The sequence below is a fragment of the Siphateles boraxobius genome, unplaced genomic scaffold (genome assembly GCF_051911475.1).
Source record: "Siphateles boraxobius isolate OS27281-9 unplaced genomic scaffold, OSU_SipBor_1 77, whole genome shotgun sequence".
Lineage (NCBI taxonomy): Eukaryota > Metazoa > Chordata > Actinopteri > Cypriniformes > Leuciscidae > Siphateles > Siphateles boraxobius.
The window spans coordinates 9,344,870-9,366,841 of record NW_027509205.1 but is presented as its reverse complement, the minus strand read 5'-3'; the positions used below and the strand labels follow the sequence as shown (position 1 = coordinate 9,366,841).

Here is a 21,972-nt window from a genome sequence, read left to right as displayed (position 1 = left end):
CACACCCCTATCCAAAAAGCACAACCAGTTTTATTAGCAATGTTACCCTGAGTGAGAAGTGTTACCAGAATTTGTTTTAATTAAGGTGAAAAATAAAAGTTTCGTGTTTAATGTATTTTTGTTGATGTTGAAATGGATTTTAAAACATATGGTATCGAAAAAAGTATCGTTAGGAACCGGTATCGAAACTGAGTTGTCGAAAATGGCACCGGATCGAAAGATTTTGAACAATACCCAGCCCTATCTTTAGTTCACAAACACAGCACAACTCTGCCATCTGTGAAAATCAAAAGCAGCTTCAAACACTTGTTTAACAAGCTCAGTCCGTTTTTACTTTCACTTTCAGAGAATGAATGCGTTTACATGCACGTTCTTAACCCGATTATTCTGAATAAACTGACAATGCATAAGGTCATGTAAACACATTAACCTGTTTTCCTTTATCGGAGTCAAATCATAATTTTAAGTATAAACCGATCGACACAGCTAGATTTCTGCCCCCTAGCCTACTCTGATTTCTCCCGGCATTTAAAACACAAGAACCCGCGTTCTTTGGGCTTATTGAAGTGCGCATATGTGAAGTGCATCCAGACAGAGAGAGTACTGGTGGAGGACATCGCAGACTCTTTCTTGACCTAAGAAATTATTAAAACGTGTTTTCATCTCGTGCAGAAGTACATTCAAAATGCTGCATCTGTAACGACATGAGAGGATCATGTGTGTCCGTAAATTTCCCGCTGACATGTTGAAATACTCGAGTCAGATACAAAAATGATTAGGATCTTTTTTTTACCTCACTTTACCAGGAAATAACCTGATCTAGCCTAGTAATAAACACTCCACCTTTGCTAGCAAAATAGAAAAATATTCTCGTATAAAATGAAGTAATAAAACAAGCAAATTAATGAGAAAATAATCAAGTTAATAACCAAATAAGTAAGCCCCGCCCCCTCACGAAAATATCGTGTATGGCCGATCTCACAGGCTGACGGTAGGATGATGTGAAAATGGAGCATATCGCCCAACAGTAATGCGGTCCGCAGCCGGCATCTACTTATGCGTGCCCCTCTGTTGACAACTGTTTCATAAAACAGTTGGGTCCCTGTCACAAAAAAACAATTATTCAATGACGACTTTTCTGGGAAAATACAACACGTAGTGGGCAACAATAGGTTAAGCATAGAGGCAAAGTCAAATAGAATCCACTTCACAACAAGAGAGCTTCTTTGAGCCTTGTTGTTTGTCCAGTTCATTGCGCCATGAGTATGCCTGACCCTTCTCTCCCACAGATAGTCTCTGTGTAATCTATAAAGCTATTCAGCTCTGACTTTGAAACTCTTTTTTTTCCCCTACTGTTCTCACAGCACTCAACTGTAACAGCCTGAAGAGAGAAACACAAGAGGCTAAGATTTCACCAACAAGCTTGGAAAACTCCTGAGTAACAGCATCCTAATTCAAACCAGAAGGGCTAAAGCACTTAGACTGAAAAACATGATACAACTCAAATTCCTGTTCAAAAAGAGTAACCAATACTGAACGCTGCCATCAGCCCACCATATTGCAATGAAATGTAAAAACCTTTGCTACTTACCGTATTAGTTGTATTAATACGGTAACAGTAAATCATTTGTGGGTAAACAAGACTCACCTGCAGTTCACACCAGGCAACTTCAACCCAGGTTTCTGTGTCCAGGCCTTTGTAAACAGTTTTGAACGCTCCTCTGCCAAGCTCGATGTCAAATTTTAGAAAGCGGCCACTGGGCGAAGTGGCAACAGCCTTCATCTCAGCCTCTTCTTCCTGTTCTCTATCTCTTTCCTTCCCCTTTAGAGTGGGTGCCGAAAGGCCGGTCTTATCAGGATCCTGCGTGCCATCCTCACCCAAGGCAGCCGAGGCACTGGCGGGTAACTGTTGGGCTCCGCTGGTGAAAACGGAGTCAGAGGCACAAAACTCGAGGTGAGGGGCGCTGTGAGGGGCATAAGGGGTTCCTTCCACCTCATCATCCTCTTCGCATATCTCCACGCTCTTTCTGAAAAAACGCTTGTTCTCCCGTTTCCTGCACGGTTCCTGGGCTTGTGGGGAGGAGGGCATGAAGAAGGTCAGAGGTCTGACCGGTGCATCCATTTCTTTACCGTCCTCCACTCCACCTCCTCCTCCTCCTGCGCACCACGCTCTCTTTTCCTGGGTCTGGGAGGAGGGGAAGTCAGACGGCATGCTGTGCATCCTCTCTCTCTCACGGGCGGCCCTGTTCCCCTGGTCATTCTCCTCCTCCCTCTCTCCATCAGGTTTCTCTCCAGAGGATTCCTCCGTGGCATTGGGCTCTCCTGGGTCCGTAGCCATGGCGATTGACCTTTCCCACTCCTCCTCCGCCCCCTCCTGCACTCTGGCTCTCTGTCAGTCCCCGTCTCTCTCACTCAGTGATCACCCTCTCACCCTCTTATGAAGTTTCTCAGCCGTCCTTCCAGTCTTGCCAGCTGTCAGCAACAAGAATTACTCACTCTTTTCTGCAGCTCTTATCTTCCACGTTCCCTTGAGTTCACAGGAGTATCAGAGGGTGTTTGTTTTGTTGGTATATCCGTGCAGGTTAATTCAGTTTTTGATGTGTACTTTCCTAATCTCCATTTCCTACACAGAGTTTCTTCTGGCTGGCTCAGGTGACTGATTCACAGGTAAATGACCTTCATTGAGTGAGGGGGGATTTTCAGGTGTATCCTATGGAAGAAAAACGCAGAGAATCATTATTGAGTATTTGGCTCACACAATGTCACAGAAAGGGACACGTTTTTCATTATATCATACACTACAGATTTTTTCATCTTATTTTATTTAAAAGTCTCTATATTTGATATTGTAAATAAGGATGTCATAAGAACCGATAATTCGTTACCAAGTCGGTAGCAACATTTTAAAATCCTGGCAGTACTTGTTTTTCTGCAGTATCGCAAGTACCGATGGTACAGAAGGTAGCGAGGCTGCAATTCTTCCGAAACTGATGGGGGAAGCACGTACGCCAAGAAGTGTTTCAGGCGGTCCTCAAAGGGTTAAGAAGAAAAACGGCTACAAGCACACGGAAGAACTACACGTGGAAGATGGTGGCAAGTTCAGCACCACCCCGAGTCGTTGGCAAAAAAGTGCTAAGAGTCGAATATGTAATATGGGATTCGATGACCAAATATTTAGAGATGCACCGATTGATCGGCTGGTGATCGGCGACCGGCCGGTCAGTCTGATATATTCCGATTTTTTTGCCGGTCAAATGCACTCGGGTGCCGCATGATTAACATCGCGCAACATCAGCATCGCACGTGCACACGGAACGCACATGTAGGAAACCTCGTGAATTACGGCCGTTTCACACCGCAAACGTGAGCCGCAGGTTTTTTCTCCCGGCGTGCATGTTAATCAATGAGTGCATTCACACCGAGAGCAGGAGCAACACGTGAGCGTCGAGTAGGAGCGTCGCATGAGCAGCAGAGAAGCGCGGGTTTCGGCGCAGAGTCTATTTTTGCTGCGCTGCTCACGCTCAATTAAAGTCAAAGCACACTTTTGTTGGACAAAATAAATAGGATTTCACCCAAAAAGTGCCCAGAATTTGCATGTCTGGTGTGTTTTAACAAGAACTGGAGTAGGCTATGTCAGAAAAGAAATTATTTTTTATTATTTCCCAATCGTTTCCCTGCACTTGCTCCACTTGCCCGAGCTTAGCGCTTGTTTAGCCTGGCTGGACATGTGGCAGAGAGAGAAGAACTGTTTGCGAAATAAAACTTGCCATTGATGTACAAGTGATTGCAATTAGCCTGTGTGTGTGTTTGGATAAATATCTTTATACTGCAAGGCTATATTTATTTATTTATTTTTGCCATTTATATATTATTTTATTTCCATAACCTGTTTTCATACAGAAGTTTAGTTTCCTAAATAAGTAAATATATCACATTTTTGTATATCTGAATATAGGAATTGAAAATGGTTCTTCCATACCATACACTGCACTTACATGTGTGAATTTCCCACACCAGGAGTAATAATTCATATAGTTCAATTTTATTTAATTTGTTCAAAATTTTTATATGTTCTATGTAAAATGTTCTATTAAAGAAAAGATAGAAAATAAATATTTGTGTTTGCTGTAAAGTGGTTAGAAAAAATGAAATCGGAATCGGCTAAAATCGGTATCGGCAGGCCAAACTCATGAAAAATCGGAAATCGGAATCGGCCTAGAAAATTGTAATCGGTGCATCTCTAAAAATATTATTATTGTTGTTCTAAAGCCACTATGAAAATTATGACATCATGCATTTCAAATCAAGGGTGGTAACACCTCACATTTGGCGAAGCACCTAAAAGACAGGCACCCTGATCTTTTTAAAGAATTCAAGGTGAGTTTCAAGTAATATTAACATCATATACAAACTGTAAAACTTCTGATCTTCAGCCTGAAACAGGGTTATCATTGTGTTTGAGGCAGCTAGCATTGTTGCAGTAAAACCGGCTAACGTTATGCTCCATTCAATGTTTGCGTTAGCCAGTTATTTGTTAGTGACGCTAACACAATGCTATGTTATAAACGTCACCTCCTAGTGGGCTACATACATACCATTTTCAGCAGCCATTCTTCAGTGTCACATGATTCCTCAGAAATCATTCTAATATGCTGATTCACTGCTCAAGAAACATTTCTTATTATTATCAATTTTGAAAACAGTCGTGCTGCTTAATATTTTTGTGTAAACCGTTTTTTTTCAGGATTCTTTTTATGAATAGAAAGTTAAAAACACTGAATTTATTTGAAATAGCAAATATTCTGCAGCACTATAAATGTCTTCACTGTTCCTTTTGATCAATTAAATGCTTTATTTAAAACAAACTAAAACAAATTTTACTGCCCTCAAACTTTCGAATGGTAATGCTATATTGTATATTTTTTTTCAATACAAAGGATGTTTTTAAAAAAGTTTCTTAAGCGAAGTTCTTTCATCAACAACCTTGATTATAACTGCAGTGGAAATGCTCAATTTAACAAGCTTATTAGTTCTAAATGCATACATAAACTTACTAAAGCATTAGGCTAAATTAAATAAAAATATTTTTATATTTAATTTTTGGTACAATTAAGACCAGGGACATACATAATTACAAGAGAGTAGGACTGTTTACAGTCTGTAGCACTGGGCCTGCATTTCACAGCAACACCTGTGGCTATTGTGTCAATTCACAAACTGACACTAAAAACTTTTCAAATGTGCATAACTGCCAAGGGCACTTAGAATAACTTGTGTGGATGAATAAATCCATTAAAAATGATTAGTAGTCCAGCAGCTATATTCTAAACAAGAGCCCTCAAACAATGAGGAAAGTAAATGACTAATCCAGTTATTAATTAAGCTGTCCACAATCATGAGGGGTACCTGGTGCATAAGCATAACAAATTTAAAAAATGCCAACAAATATTAGCCATTAAAAAACTAAAGGAACACAGCGGATTGTGATTGAATAATTTAACCCTAAAGGTCCTTTATGCCATCATTAATTATAAATCAGAGGCAGAGCAGATACAGAATGAACATGAGTGACCATCACAGATCATCGCTAAGGGACCATATGCAGTAAAACCATATTAATTGTAGTCAGCAGTATTGGTCCACATGGGGAGCATTACAGCTTCTCATGTTTAAAATGAGTGGATTTTCATTGTTCCTCTAGTAGTGCTCTCCGGGAGCATTCATACAGAGCAACACCTGACACTGCCTCTCACAAGATTCAATGATCTTTGTGACCCATAAATCCAACTTCTGCCTCCTATCACAAACTCAATTTCCCTCTTTTTCTCACTGATGACATCATTATCTTCAGCTCTCCTCTTGTCATGCTCATCTGTCTTCTGGCAGGCCACATCCATCAGGTTAGATTGCCACAGGCAACATGCTAATAATGACATGACTGATTCAGAGGTGGAAAAATATGCTCCTTGCTTTCTCTCAGAAAATAAAACTGGGAAAACAAAGGTTAACTATTCATTCCAGTTGTTATGGAAGTAAAGGTGAAATAGCAGGACATTTCTGTTGTGCTTTGAGCATGTGAGAGCAAATTACACAATGTAGTACAAAACTACGGCAGCAACCGAAAGCTTAAGTAGCTGACTTGTTGCCTCGCTGTCCTTTCAGGCAATGGCTTTGCAGACAGCATTGGCGCACGAAGGTACTTCACAAAACCCATTTCAGACAGATTTCTGAGGCAGCATAGTGGTTTAATAATCAACAAAGCTTTGGTGATAACTAAGAGAATACTTAATTACTGCAATAATTTTTTGCTAGAAATGGCATCAAAAGTGGAAAGATTTGTCCAAAAACATACTTTTACCCACAAACTGACCACCAACCGCAACTTTCAGACACTATATTTATTTCTTGTTCAATTGTCACGGAATGGAACGCACAGGATTGTGGGATATCACAGGCGAAGGATACATCTATGCTGCCTTCAAAAAAATGTTCAGATGAAGTCATCTCAGGAGAGAGGAAGTTGCACGATCATTGGATTCGGACATGTCTTGTTGCCTTTAAAGTACCTTAAAGGGTAAGTTCGGCGTTTTACAAATAAAGCACTGTTTAAGATCGTTTCTGATGAAATCAAACGGTTAAGATTAAAATTTGGACAAATGCTGCTGTCCCGAGAATTTTAGGTTTTTGTGTTAGCACCCCCCCACCTATACAATGGTTTCATAGGTGCATTGGAAGAATCATTCATATAAACGCATTAAACTTTAGTTTACAAAGACGTGAAACTCACCGAGTGGTCTGGGGTGTTCACTGATATGCTCACGCAGAAATCGCTGCAAAAGATGCTTTCCAACAGGTGTTTTACCATTCGTTGTAAAACTGTGGACCTATTTTTCCAACGCCTCACAACCGGACATTCTTCCAAAAACTACGATAAAACCTGTTGGAAAGCATCTTTTGCAGCGATTTTTGTGACAGCAGCATGTGTCCAAATTAGGGCTGGGCGGTATATCGAGTTTATCACAATATGCTAATTTTTTGAGAAGGACATGTATTGTACAAAGTTCATTATTTTCCATAATGTAATGATAAAAATTAAACTTTCATATATTTTAGATTCATTGCACACCAACTGAAATATTTCAGGTCTTTTATTGTTTTAATAATGATGATTTTGGCATACAGCTCATGAAAACCCAAAATTCCTATCTCAAAAAATTTGCATATCATGAAAAGGGTCTCTAAACGAGCTATTAACCTAATCATCTGAATCAACTAATTAACTCTAAAAACCTGCAAAAGATTCCTGAGGCTTTTAAAAACTCCCAAACTGTTTCATTACTCAAAACCGCAATCATGGGTAAGACTGCCGACCTGACTGCTGTCAAGAAGGCCATCATTGACACCATCAAGCAAGAGGGTAAGACACAGAAAGAAATGTCTGAACAAATAGGCTGTTCCCAGAGTGCTGTATCAAGGCACCTCAGTGGGAAGTCCGTGGGAAGGAAAAAGTGTGGCAAAAACGCTGCACAACGAGAAGAGGTGACCGGGCCCTGAGGAAGATTGTGGAGAAGGACCGATTCCAGACCTTGGGGGACCTGCGGAAGCAGTGGACTGAGTCAGGAGTAGAAACATCCAGAGCCACCGTGCACAGCCGTGTGCAGGAAATGGGCTACAGGTGCCACATTCCCCAGGTCAAGCCACTTTTGAACCAGAAACAGCGGCAGAAGCGCCTGACCTGGACTACAGAGAAGCAGCACTGGACTGTTGCTCAGTGGTCCAAAGTACTTTTTTCGGATGAAAGCAAATTTTGCATGTCATTCGGAAATGAAGGTGCCAGAGTCTGGAGGAAGACTGGGGAGAAGGAAATGCATGAATCCAGTGTCAAGTACCCACAGTCAGTGATGGTCTGGGGTTCCATGTCAGCTGCTGGTGTTGGTCCACTGTGTTTTATCAAGGGCAGGGTCAATGCAGCTAGCTATCAGGAGATTTTGGAGCACTTCATGCTTCCATCTGCTGAAAAGCTTTATGGAGATGAAGATTTCATTTTTCAGCACGACCTGGCACCTGCTCACAGTGCCAAAACCACTGGTAAATGGTTCACTGACCATGGTATTACTGTGCTGGTAGGACCAGTATATTGCATAGCCTACATTACATTCCCTATTTGTTTCCATATCCTTCAATATCATTGTTTGGATATCATTGAGCAGGATGTGAAATAACATTTTTTTTTAAATAAATACATTTTCTTTATCCAAATAGAAAAACGTAGAAAGTACCGAGATATATATCGTATATCGCCATTTAACCAAAAAATACCGAGATATGATTTTTTGGCCATATCGCCCAGCCCTAGTCCAAATTTTGATCTTAACCTTTCGATTTCATCAGAAACAATCTTAAAACAGGGCTTAACTTGTAAAACGCCGAACTTACCCTTCAATTCTGATTTTGGAAGAACTATCACTGAAAGCTCTCTTTAAGTTTTATTTTTGAGCTTATAGATTTCATGAGGAAAATATCTTGAAATGCAGGTTTAGCAGGCAACTCTGGTTTATTGAAAAAACATCTGCAGATAAGATTAAAGTAAAATGCAAATTGAAGTAAAAACTCTGTATGTCCCTCTCCCCCACACACACAAAGGTGAACTTAAAAAATACAAAGGGATAGCACATGAGGTGTAAGCAAGCAGGCTAGTTCACATTAGACTAGTTGTACTAGTTGACATCAGCAACTCCATAAACTGGCTGCATTCTTACAATGATCATAACATGAATGGCATGTCAGGAAATAATTGAAAAGTCTTTCAGATTTTGTTTTTTATCCGTGATGATTATGATTCATTTGATTAACAAAAAGTCTCGGATTACATCTCATTTTTTTAAAAACTAATCGTTCTCTATCTCTCTGTATATGTACATACCGGTATGTATGTATGTATGCATGTATATACACACACACATACATATATATATATATATATATATATATATGGGAAATATAGACATACATACATAAATACACACTAGGGATGGGCGATATGGCCTTAAAAATACATCACGATATTTTCTGGCATTTATTGCGATAACGATATCAATGACGATATAAATATAATAGCCTACCATATTCACCACTGTTTTTGGCTACAAGTGATAGCTGCATGCAAAGTAAAATGTACCCTTCATCAAATAGGCTCCTATAAAATACCAATTACCATACATAAAATAATTTAAAAAACAGTGAAAATCCAAACACCATCCCTTGCAGAAATGGAAAAGTTGCATATACATTTCTTTCTGTAAAAGTGCAGATAATGTTTAAATAGTGCAACTATATGCCTACTGAAAAACATCACACAGTTCAAATCATTTACAAGTTTGAAATGTAAAAAAACTAACAACGAATAGTTATAGCTACTAATACTACTACGAATTCTGATACTAATAACAATATAAACCGAACTAAGGATTGATGAGCTGCTGGGTTCATGAATATTATCACGTCTGCATTTGCGCATTAGTTTCTGCTTGGTCATAAAAGCTGAATAATTCCAGATGAACTCCATTATTTTTACAGGAAAATACAACAAATAATATCATTTACATGTAGACGTCATGTACAATTCAATTCTGCATGGTATGTAAGACTCCCTCTCTCATTGAGTGTGCGAGAAACACTGAGCGCTCTCAGCAAAGCGGCAGCGAGTCGTACGCCTCACACTAGTGTTTACTGCGTGACAATTACACTGTGTATTCATTGAGATGAACTGATATAGTTGGCTTTACGGATCACTTGACGGAGCGCGAAACTCTCAAGCGCTCAGTCAATGTTCGGCGAGATGGGCGGGTGAAAATCTATCTGTGTGTACCAGTTCCAAAATCTATCTGTGTGTACCAGTTCCAGATTGTAGAGGTAGTAATGGTGTGTTCGCACCGAACGCGAATAGAGCGTCAAATACGCGTCTAGTTAGACGCTTGAACATTCGCTCGAGTTGAAATTTTTTTCGCCCAATTTGCGTCATTCGCGACGCCCACCTGAACGAGGCTTCTATACGGGTCTTTGCATTGACTTTGTATATAATCTCAGCTTCACGTCCGCCTTCCGCCATGGGCGTGAGCTGCGAATGGGTCCCGTCATCAACTAGGCTTTAATCGTTATTATCGTGGGAAGACTAATTCTTATCGTGAGGAAAATTTTACCGGTATATCGCAAACGATAATATATTGCCCATCCCTAATACACACACACACACACTGAACAAAATTATAAACGCAACACTTGTTTTTGCCCCCATTTTTCATGAGCTGAACTCAAAGATCCAAGACAAACCAGTCAAGACCTAAAACCAGTCAGTATCTGGTGTGACCACCATTTGCCTCACGCAGTGCAACACATCTCCTTTGCATAGAGTTGATCAGGTTTTTTGTGGCCAGTGGCCAACATTGTGGCCAGTGGAATGTTGGTCCACTCCTCTTCAATGGCTGTGCGAAGTTGCTGGATATTGGCAGGACCTGCAACACGCTGTTGTATATACCGATCCAGAGCATCCCAAACATGCTCAATGGGTGTGACATGCTGGCCATGCAAGAACTGGGATGTTTTCAGCTTCCAGGAATTGTGTACAGATCCTTGCAACATGGGGCCGCGCATTATCATGCTGCAACATGAGGTGATGGTTGTGGATGAATGGCACAACAAAGGGCCTCAGGATCTTGTCACGGTATCTCTATGCATTCAAAATGCCATCAATAAAATGCACCTGTGTTCGTTGTCCATAACATACACCTGCCATACAACATAATACCATAACTCCACCACCACCATGGGTCACTCGATCCACAACGTTGATATCAGCAAAACACTCACCCACAAGACGCCATACACGCTGTCTGCCATCTGCCCTGTACAGTGAAAACCGGGATTCATCCATGAAGAGAACACCTCTCCAAAGTGCCAGACGCCATCAAATGTGAGCATTTGCCCACTCAAGTCGGTTACAACGACGATCTGCAGTCAGGTCGAGACCCTGATGAGGACGACGAGCATGCAGATGAGCTTCCCTGAGACAGTTTCTGACAGCTTGTGCAGAAATTCTTTGGTTATGCAAACCGGTTGTTGCAGCAGCTGTCCGGGTGGCTGGTCTCAGACAATCTTGGAGGTGAAGATGCTGGATGTGGAGGTCCTGGGCTGGTGTGGTCACACGTGGTCTGCGGTTGTGAGGCCGGTTGGATGTATTGCCAAATTCTCTGAAACTCCTTTGAAGACGGCTAACGGTAAAGAAATGAACATTCAATTTGCGGGCAACAGCTCTGGTGGACATTTCTGCAGTCAGCATGCCAATTGCACGTTCCCTCAAAACTTGCGACATCGATGGCATTGTGCTGTGTGATAAAACTGCACATTTTAGAGTGGTCTATTATTGTGGCCAGCCTAAGGCACATTAGGGGTGGCACAATCCGCCTTTTTTGCCTCCGATACCTGGGACTCAGTATTGGCCGATACCGATCCGATCCAATACTAAAATAATAATTTAAAAAACAGTGCAAAATTACCTAATAAACTGTATCTGTATGCCTCACTGTGGGGAAGAGACTGCGATTATTATTTTGTTAAAGGCATCAAAGCTTAACTTTAACATCATTTTCCTTTGTAAAACAATACAGACAAAATATATACTATATAATTAAATAATTATAATAACATTTATTTTAAAATTTTAAGAGCAACTTTTTAATGAAGCAGCGACATATGATAGATTGGACAGAACAACTAAAGCTATCAATAAACTGCCATAGCGCAAAAGTATTGTAATATGAAAGGCTCCAATTCAGAACGGCACAAAACCTTATGCGCATCCCATGCGCAGAATGATGCGGTCGAAGCAACATGGAGTCACGGCGTGCAGCGCTTCGCATTGAAAAGTTCAAAGCACAAAAGTAAGATATACATATACTCTTTATTTATTCATTAGTTTGAGCCTTTTAACAGTTTTAAATTTCAGTTAATGTGCGCGTGAAGAGCAATTATATCGCTCTCTACTCCAGTGTTGTGATCACTGATCAGTTGTGTTGTGATCTAACAGACACCCGGTAGAAAGTAAAATGTGAAACTCCAGCACGTTAAAGTCCTTTTATGCAAACCATAGACCTTTATCTACAAATCTACAGTATAATAATAGGAACATTGACTCATCTTGGAGAGAGTTTCATCGTGTTGACTGTCGTAACCGAGTGCGATGCGCTGTTTGAGTGCTGAATGGAGAATGACTGACAGCCGCAGCGGAGGGAAGCACTTAGGTTAAGATTAATTTAACGATTTAAATCTGTACCTCACATTTAACTATATGTAATGGCTAGGGCTGGGACGGTTACCGCATTACCGCGGTCCTGTGACTCCAACCGCGGGTCTGAGCTCGTCACCGTCATCACCAAAGAAAAAAAGAAAAGAAAAAAAAAACCTGCACATGTGTGCACGTTACGTTGTGTCTAATGACTTTGATTCATTGATTCTAATGACATGGATTATGTCTAATGATATAGTGGTTTACATGGATTCAAGGTTTTCTAAACAAAACTTATCAAAAGATGGAGCAAATCCGATCTTTCGCGAGTTGTGGAGCGCAATGTTCCATGACGCATAATAACATTCCATTCGTATTAGAGATGCGCGGATGGGCTATTATTATTTCATCCACAAACGCATCACAAAACTCATCTGTCCGCCATCCACCCGCACCAACGTTTTTTGATCAATTTTAGAAACCGCATCCGCGGCGCTGACTGTTTTAAGGTCTATGAGCAATGCGAGGCGCTGCTGCCGCGAGGCTAGAAAGCTCTTGGCTGTTCTAGAAAGAACACTGATCCAATGCAGCAAAGATATTTAAAGGCTAAAGTCCCTAGTATATTGGCTATGTTGTATCCCCAGAATATCAGCAGTGAACTCTGTCTCCGATCGGCGCACATGGATAAATATAAATAAGTAAATAGCCTATAACGCACATCGGCAAACCTGACCTTACCTGACTAGGCTACTGTAGACTAAAATTTTATCATTTCGTTTTGAATTTTGTTTAAAAGTAGACATTTAGGCCTAGCCTACGCCGAGTTTCGGTTCATTTGAGACAAGCTCCAGTTCACGTGCAAGAGATCGCACCCGCGCTTCCACGTCCTCCTGATTATGTCTGCTATATTTGCTTCTTATTTATTAATTCCAGGCAACTAGTTAATGAAACGGTGATTAAAATTAAGGTACAATTTATACAAAACGAAATTTAATTTAAAGAAAGGCTTTCTACAAAACCAAACTTAATAAAGTGGTCAAAATCATGTCTGAACCCATCTTATGATCTTATCTTACTCATGCTGTTCACTTTTCATATAATCGACATAGATTAAATAAAAAATAACACTATATTATGTAAACATAAATATGGAGTATAATATTTGTAATTAAGACATGTTGCAATAGGTGTTCTTTCATTTCCAATGTGAACATCATAATGTATTCTCCTGAAAATGATGAATTCAATGCGATATTGAATATGTGGTGTTTAAAGCGGTTTACCACCATGCCACGGGAAAATCTTGTTTTTCAACCGCGGTTAGAAAAAATCCATACCGCCCCAGCCCTAGTAATGGCTTCAGAAAACTTGGAATATAGTACACGAAAACATTATAGTGCTTTATAATGTTTTTGTGCCTTTTGTGTTGTGTTAACAATAACATTTGTAGGCTACAATATCGGATCGGATTTGGATGGTCTCATCTGGCGATACCCGATCCGGTAAATATTTGTAGTATCGGAGCAATACCCAGTATCGGATCGGCGCACCCCTAAGGCACACCTGTGCAATAATCATGCTGTCTAATCAGCATCTTGATATGCCACACCTGTGAGGTGGATGGATTATCTCGGAAAAGCAGAATTGCTCACTAACACGGATTCAGACAGATTTGTGAACAATATTTGAGAGAAATAGCCCTTTTGTGTACATAGAAAAATTCTTAGATCTTTTGAGTTTAGCTCATGAAAAATGGGGGCAAAGACAAAGGTGTTGCATTTATAATTTTGTTCAGTGTATATATATATAATAACTGACTGTTTGGATATAAAAGGATATCAACAACAACAACCCATGAGAGGAGGAAGTGCTACTTTAATCACAAGCTTATTTGCCTGAGTCCTCAGGGCAAGGAGTTCCCATAAAAACCACATACCGGACAGAGTGATTACAGAACGTCAAAAACGTACATTAAACACATCACTCACACTCACCCACTCCCTTCCCAAACTCATTTCTGACAGAGGACTCGGATCATGTCACAATCAGATATTTCTTTATTGCATCTATGGCTGTATTCCCCCAGCAGAATATGTTTGTCAGTCCTCTTTAAGAGAGTTAAATACTGTTAAGTACATTCGATTTTCTCAATTTATTACAAAGTTCCACTTTCAAATTGTACTGAACACACAACAGCAGACAGGAGCGGATATAACAATGACTACATCTGAAAAGTCAATTGACGTAACGTTATTTCGAAAAGTACCAACCGAGTGGAAATGCACCAAAGTTTTGGTCACTGAAATTTTGGAATTTGTTTTTTGAATACTGGCAAGGATTCTCAAGCATTTTATAGTGTAAAATGTGAGTATATGTGTTAAAAAAAAAAAAAATAGTTTTACATGTATGAAGATGTTTTACAAATAATATTCAATATTTTTAAAAGTGGAGCATAGATGTTGGTAGTAAATTTCAGCAAACGATCCTTCAGAAATCATTCTAAAGCCCCTTTAACATAGCACGTTGATCCCGGAAAATTGCTAGAGTGCCGGGATGGGGACCTAGTAACATTGCCGGGATCAGTCCCGAAACGCGCCCTGTGTGAACAACAGCCAGAACCAATGCCGTAAGGTGTGTGTCGTAGTGATGGTGCCAGCGACATGGGCATGACCTTTCAACGTGATGACGTAGTTCCCGGCGCTTTGCAGATCAGCTCAATCCGCACAATTGTAGTTAAAATATATATAGATGATATTTTTTTTTGAAAATGACCTATCGTTTCGCTAGACAAGACCCTCCTCCTCAGCCTCGATCGTGCACAGCATTTTCAAGCACTTCAAAGACCTTTGAAACTGCATTGATTTGGACCTCAAAACAGTGGTTGTCACTGAAGTCCATTATTCGAAGAAAAATCCAGAAATGTTTTCCTCAAAAAACTTATTTTCTCTTCCACTGAGGAAAGAAAGAAGTGGATATCTAGGATGGCACTAGGGTGAGTAAATTATTAGGAAATTTTCATTTTTGAGGTGAACTAATCCTTTAAGGGATGTGTGTGAACGAAAAATTCAGATTCCGGAAAATCACTGGCAGTGTGAAAGGTGCTTAATGAATTGATTTGCTGCTCAAGAATAATTTCTTATTATTACCAATCTTGAAAACAATTGTGCTGCTTAATATTTTGTGGAAACAGTGATATTTTTTTTTTCAGTATTCTTTGATGAATAGAAAGTTCAAAATAATACAATTAATTTGAAATAGAAATCTTTTGTAACATTAAAAATGTCTTTACTGTCACTTTAAACAATTTAATTCATCCTTGCTAAATAAAATCATTATATATATTATTTTTTAAATCTTACTGATCCAAAACTTTTGAACGTAGTATATTATCACTTAATTTATTTTTTGTTTTCGGTGTCCAGTGTGTCCAGAATTTCAGTGGATCACTAGCTATAAATAAAATGCATACTCCATAACAATCGAAATATTTTAAAAGTGCAGTAAGTGATTTTTGAGAATCATTGTTGATATTTGAAATCAACCCAAACAAACATGACCTTCCCTTCATTAATCCACCCCAAATGCATGAACACACAATACAAGTGTGGATGTGTCTTCATCATAGCAAAAGCGAAGCAAAATAAAGCTTTGCGAAAAATAAAGAGAAGATGATGAACGAACAAGGAAGAACAAAAAATTTAAAGCGATTGGGGTTTAAGTGTCTTGCTCAAGGGCACCTCAGTTGTGGGTAATGAGAGTGGAAGGGAGTGCTGTTCATTCACTCCCCCACCTACATTTCCTGACAGTACTGAGATTCGAATCCACGACCTTCGGATAACAAGTCTGACTCTCTAACCATTAGGCCACAACTGCCCAGTATACATCCAGAGTGTATATACACCGCCTACTTCTAATTGGCTACAAGTGTTTTGTGTCGATCGGTTTGATCCACTTTCAAAACTAGTGTTTTCAGAAATCGCTTACTGCACCTTTAAGGCTAATTTAGCAAACAATGCTTTGGGGAAAATCGGAATATGACAAGCCCAGTCAACTCTGAGGATGTTTAGTTTGGTATATCAGCTCTGTTATTCTACATTCTCATCTGTCAGTGGAGATGTGGGACTAATCATGACATACGGCGTTCAACCTCACCCAGATGTATCGCTAATTTGAATATCCGTGCCTGTGATTTAATCCTCTTTGAAATGTGCAAACGCTTTCTCTAGGTGGGTTTAAAAGGTCTGACAGGCTTATAAAGTGCGTCAACTGCAGCTCACATTGGACAGGACCTTCTTAAATGTCTCTGAAATCACTTTATCATGCCATACCCAAGCTCTTCCTCAACAAAGACACAGCTAATCAGTGCACTGTGTTGTTAAAGCACACTCTCTCACACACACACGCCATGTTGTCCGCTCCCACAGTGCTTTGAAACTCCAAACACAACAGGCGCTACACAAAAATCGAGCTCTCTCCGCCTCTCCCAGTTTTTTCATTGCTCTCTTCACCGGCATACACACATTAATCCCTTGGAACTGAGCAGGCTCTGCTGATTTACTGAGGCAGACAAAGAGGGAGCCAGGGAACGTAGCGTGTGTGTATCTGTGTATGTGTTTAGGGAGGGGGCAGACAGAAAGGTTTGGGGCTTTGAGCTATGATGAAGCTAGATGAAAAAGGGGGGGGACAGGAAAGGATTGTGGGTAGGCACTGCAGAGAGGACATCAAGTTTTTAGACAGACAGTCGAGGGGGAGTCAGATAAGGGGAGAGGGGGGTTGGGTTGAAATGGATGGGAAAAATGTGTGTGAATGAGAACAAGGAAGGGATATAAAGGAAGGGGGGGGTCACACACACACACACACACACACACACACACACACACACACACACACACACACACACACACACACAAAGAGTTGGGGAGATTTTCCCGTGACAAAATATGTGCTAGTTTGAGTGTGAGTGACAGGAGTGACAATGGACAAAATTCCACCACAAGAAAACCAACTGAAGTTTGGGCACGTGGGAGTTGAAGGGGTGTGGAGCAGAATATGAGTATGATGATATCAGCCAAAGCAGTAAATAAAATGGAATGGAATAAGTGTCAGCTATGTTTCAATTGTAAATAAATTGTGCAAAGTAAGTAGAGCCTTTCTGTGTTGACAATGCAGACATAATCATAACTCCGCTTCTGTTTTAGGAGGCAGAAAAACAGAGGTTACCAACCAGGGAGCTGGGGCCTAGGGGTTTCAGCAAACTTCCAGGGGGGCTCCAATAATAGAATTAGAATATCAGAATTATTCAAATTTAGTTATATTAACACAATCTTAATTAAAATACTAATATATATATATATATATATATATATATATATATATATATATATAAACTTTAAACGGACATATTTAGTGTTTATTTGTTTTTGTTTTATTTGTGTGTGTGTGTGTGTGTGTGTGTGTGTGTGTGTGTGTGTGTGTGTGTGTGTGTGTGTGTGTGTGTGTGTGTGTGTGTGTGTGTGTGTGTGTGTGTGTGTGTGTGTGTGTGTGTTTTGCAGAAGAAAGTCATGCAGGTTTGTACGAGTGAATAAATGATCAGAATTTTCATTTTTGGATTTTCGAAACTATTCCTTTTAGATTTAAAATGTCAGGAAGAGCAACAACAACAAAAAGTAATTTTAAACTGGAACGTCCGACATTTGCTGTCTGTCTTGGATTACTGAGGTATCTACATAATTTACAGCTTAGTTTGCAACTGAGTTAAGTGCCCATTCAAGCTGAGATGAAAAGGTCAGTTTGCAGTACAAGAAAGGTCTCGCTATGGTCATATGTTCTTTGTCATATTATTCTGAATGACACTAGAGGCAAAAATCATCAAATGTATGATTGGAGATTGTGGATCTGCGTTTGCTTCAGGCGCTGATGCAAGTAGGCTGGATAATTTGCTGTCACAATTGATTTCTTTTTAACCAGTCACATCAATACTCATTCCTCAACCACAATCTAGGCTATTTCTAGGAAAAAGAGATTGTGTTATGATTCACAATGATAATGGCTGTAATCTCAGAATATTGCTAAATCTGATTTAAAATTACAAAACGCTCTTTTTAAAGTAAATAAGCTATGGCCAAGAGGACCCAGCACAGAGTCAAGACAAATGTTCCTAAATGAAATCTGGTGCTTGTAAAATTCAAAGGTGAAAATTATAGCAAAATGACAGCTGTAGTTGAAGGCATAAAGTTTGTCCTCATCCCATTAAGTAACACCAACAACAACACAAAAACACTTTTGTCCAATCTGGGTCAAGCATGTGAAAGTGAGTGTCACTGTGGTCACAGAAGGTATAGGGTACACAGTGAACCAGAAAAGAGAGACTATACCGCCTAATACTACCTTCTCTTTGTTCAGTCTATGATATAATCAAGGTGAGACCATTTAATCGAAGCTTGCCATGATGTGGATTACGAATAATAAGAGGCTACTACTGTGCTTTTGAGGTTTATGACTAAAATAAGCTCTCTGTTGTTTTATCCTTTCGTACAATACGGGGCAGATTACCAATGAAGTTGAGGGATTTTTAACATCACTTTTACACTAATCACTGCTTTGTCCCCATTAGCATAGATTGCACAAATACACTAAGCTGCATACAAGTTAGGGTTAGGTCAGTAAGATTTTTTTAAACCATTACTTTTACTCAGTAAGGGCACATGAAACGTATCAAAAGGTACAGTAAAGACATTACAAAAGATTTCTATTTCAAATAAATGCTGTCCCAGACCTCTGCCGGAAGTCCCAAGACTCTGCCGTATATTATGGTGACGCCTAGACCCTACTATTAAATCAACAAACCTGTGTTAGGAGGCGAACACAAATTTATACAATATAATATAATATATATTTGGGGGGATAAACAGATGATAAACAAGGATGAGTTCTATTCATCAAAGAAGCCTGAATTTTTTTTATCATGGATTCCACAAAAGTATTAAGCAGCACAACTGTTGATAAGTCACTGTTGACAATATTTCACAATTTTACTGTATTTTGATCAAATTAATTCAGCCGGAGTGAGCAAGAGACTTTTTTCAAAAATTTGTTTTTTAAAATTCTTACAGACTCCAAACTTTTATGGTTACGGTGTACATTACTTAAATGCTAGGTTCTTTATATAGCAATACATGGTATATGGATCAATTAGGCCAAGTGATGTTTTTTTGGGTCTAGATCTATAGTCACCCAAAAAATGTATTTAATGTTATATTATTGTATAATTTTTACTATTTCTTACAACATTAAACATTTTATGTTTAAAAATATTAATATTTGAAAAACATCTGCTAATCAAACCAAAGTTAGCATGGAGTAACCAATATGCAGCAAACCATTGTGATGTCATGTAAGAAGAAAACCATAAAACATAGTATTATCTCTTCAGACCCGGATTACTGTCTTTTATGGTCATAAATAAAAAAAACATATTTTGACTATATAAAAAGGCAGGTCACATCAGGTCAGGTCAAATGGAGTAACGTTAAGTAAACCCATTTTAAATTTATTTTAAATTTTTTGCACCACTTGACATGACTCAAAAACATCTGTAGAAACTCGTACGAACCAATTTCAAAGAACGTAGCACTTTAAACTAATTTCTTGTTTTCATAACCTCAGACATGCTTATCTGTCATTGACTCAAAATCTTACTACTACAACATTGTTTATATTTTAAAAGAAAGATATGGTAGACAACCAATACACAGGGACCATCTATGAACCACTACGCTGAGCAAGTGGCCAACGCTTTGAGTTGAAAACACATAGCAACAGAGGACATGGCAGCCATAAGAAAAATACACAAGCGTGTGCTATTAGGTTGTAACGTGCTAAATCAACCACCATCAGTCGTTAAATTGGCGATAAGCATAAATGAATCTGTTAAGAGCATAGTATGACATAATACAGAAAGATAGAGAGCAAACGCTTGTCTCAGCTGCACATTCAGTCTTCATTTACTGTCACTCAGTTAGCAAGTCAAATACGGATAAAGAAAATAAAAGACACGATCAAGAGCAGAAACCTATGTGGAACCAGAAGTGAAAAGCGGACCAAGAAAAGATGGAAACATCTTTATTTATTTTTTTACCGTTCAGGCGGCAATATTACTCGTCTCGCCCACTGCCAATATCTATTTCAGCACCACCGCGTTGTGTTAGCATCTAAGCTATGTTTCTATTTCTATATGTCTGAAACACATACAGCACTTAAAGATGCATTTTTATTTTACAATTTATATCTGCAAATAGTGGTCCTTTGAATATCCGAAGCTAACAGTTAATGATTATTTAACATAATAGTCAATGGTACTCACCGGTGTGCTGCATTCTCTGTCGTTATTACAACTGAAACAGGTCGTCGAAAGGTCTCGCTTTCTCCAATGTAACCTATCTGTCAAACACTCAACAGCTCGTCATCATCTCGTTGGATATAAGCGTAATTTGTCGTGTAACGTTAACGTTGCCGGTGTTTAACGTGCTCCTTTTCTTATACGAGCGTTTGGTTCTCTTGTTTGAGCGGCGTCGTTAAATCCTGCAAATCTTCCTGCACACATCATCTGTTAAAAAAACATATTGTTGTTCTTTTCCGCGAGATTATTAGCACACATTTCCGCCGGTGAATGTAACGTCAACGTAACTTATTCACAGGTGTATAGCGTGATACATGTCTTTATTTTACATAATTTACAAAGCAACGTCCGTCGCTGCGACGTTCGTGGTAGTTCAATCGAGCACAATCGTTTCTCCTTTTTCGGTTAACGACAGAGACGCGCGCGCGCGCACTCGCTCGTACCGCGTGCTCCAACTTTGCGCGCCGCCGCCTGTCTGACCAAGCGGGACCGCGCATTTTTCCAGTAAGCGTCTCATAAAACAATAAGATTTGGCCATTCTGGTATAAGTTATTTACATTTTAATAGGGTTACTTATTGGGATAAAGGGCATGCCTGCCTTTACTTTAGTTTTGGCTTTTCTATTAATAGCCGGATCCAACAATTTCACTTGACAATTCATGTGGCTTTAATAATGAAAATACGTCAGTTAATGTAATATATTAGTAATGTAAATCAAAAGATATTATATAACTGAAGCAACTATTTATTTGCGTCATGTTAACTGGAAAACTGTATAAATATTCAACAAATAAGGCAAATTAAGGTTAATTGGGACACTTTTCCCCCTGTTTTAGTGACCCAAATATACAAATGTAAAATAATATGTAATTAAAAAAACGTATCCTCATGTTTATGCATTGATTGAACAAGGATATCATCCACTATATTGTTACAAGTTCTTTTGAAATTAAAGATATCTCCAAATAGTTATTCTGTTTTTTTTTTAATCAACTGTTTATTTTTCACAATACAGACTAGTATTTAATGCAGATTTACTAGTGACTACTTCTTTGTTAGATAGATTAAAAGGTCGGCTACTAGTACTGATCAATAAGCAAAGTATAAAACTAGTTAAAAGTACTAATAAGACGGGAATAGAAATCAGAATCAGAATCAGAAAGAGCTTTATTGCCAAGTGTGCTTGCACACACAAGGAATTTGTTTTGGTACTGAGGCTTCCAGTGGACATATACAAATACAACATGAAACATAATACTACAAATTATAAGAATAAAAAATAAAAATATAAATA

At 39.1% G+C, this 21,972-nt stretch overlaps 1 protein-coding gene across 1 annotated transcript in view; it reads right to left on the bottom strand.

Moving 5' to 3' along the window:
* Positions 1-21,151, bottom strand: part of wnk3 (WNK lysine deficient protein kinase 3) — a 91,772-nt gene extending 70,621 nt beyond the window's left edge. Inside the window, exons 1-2 of the mRNA XM_077218334.1 lie at positions 20,643-21,151; positions 1,649-2,710 (exon numbers count right to left, since the gene is read on the bottom strand). Of these exons, the coding sequence (XP_077074449.1) occupies positions 1,649-2,338 (690 nt within the window). The 5' untranslated portion in view covers positions 2,339-2,710; positions 20,643-21,151. The remainder of the gene's footprint in view (positions 1-1,648; positions 2,711-20,642) is intronic.
* Positions 21,152-21,972: the final 821 nt, after the last annotated feature.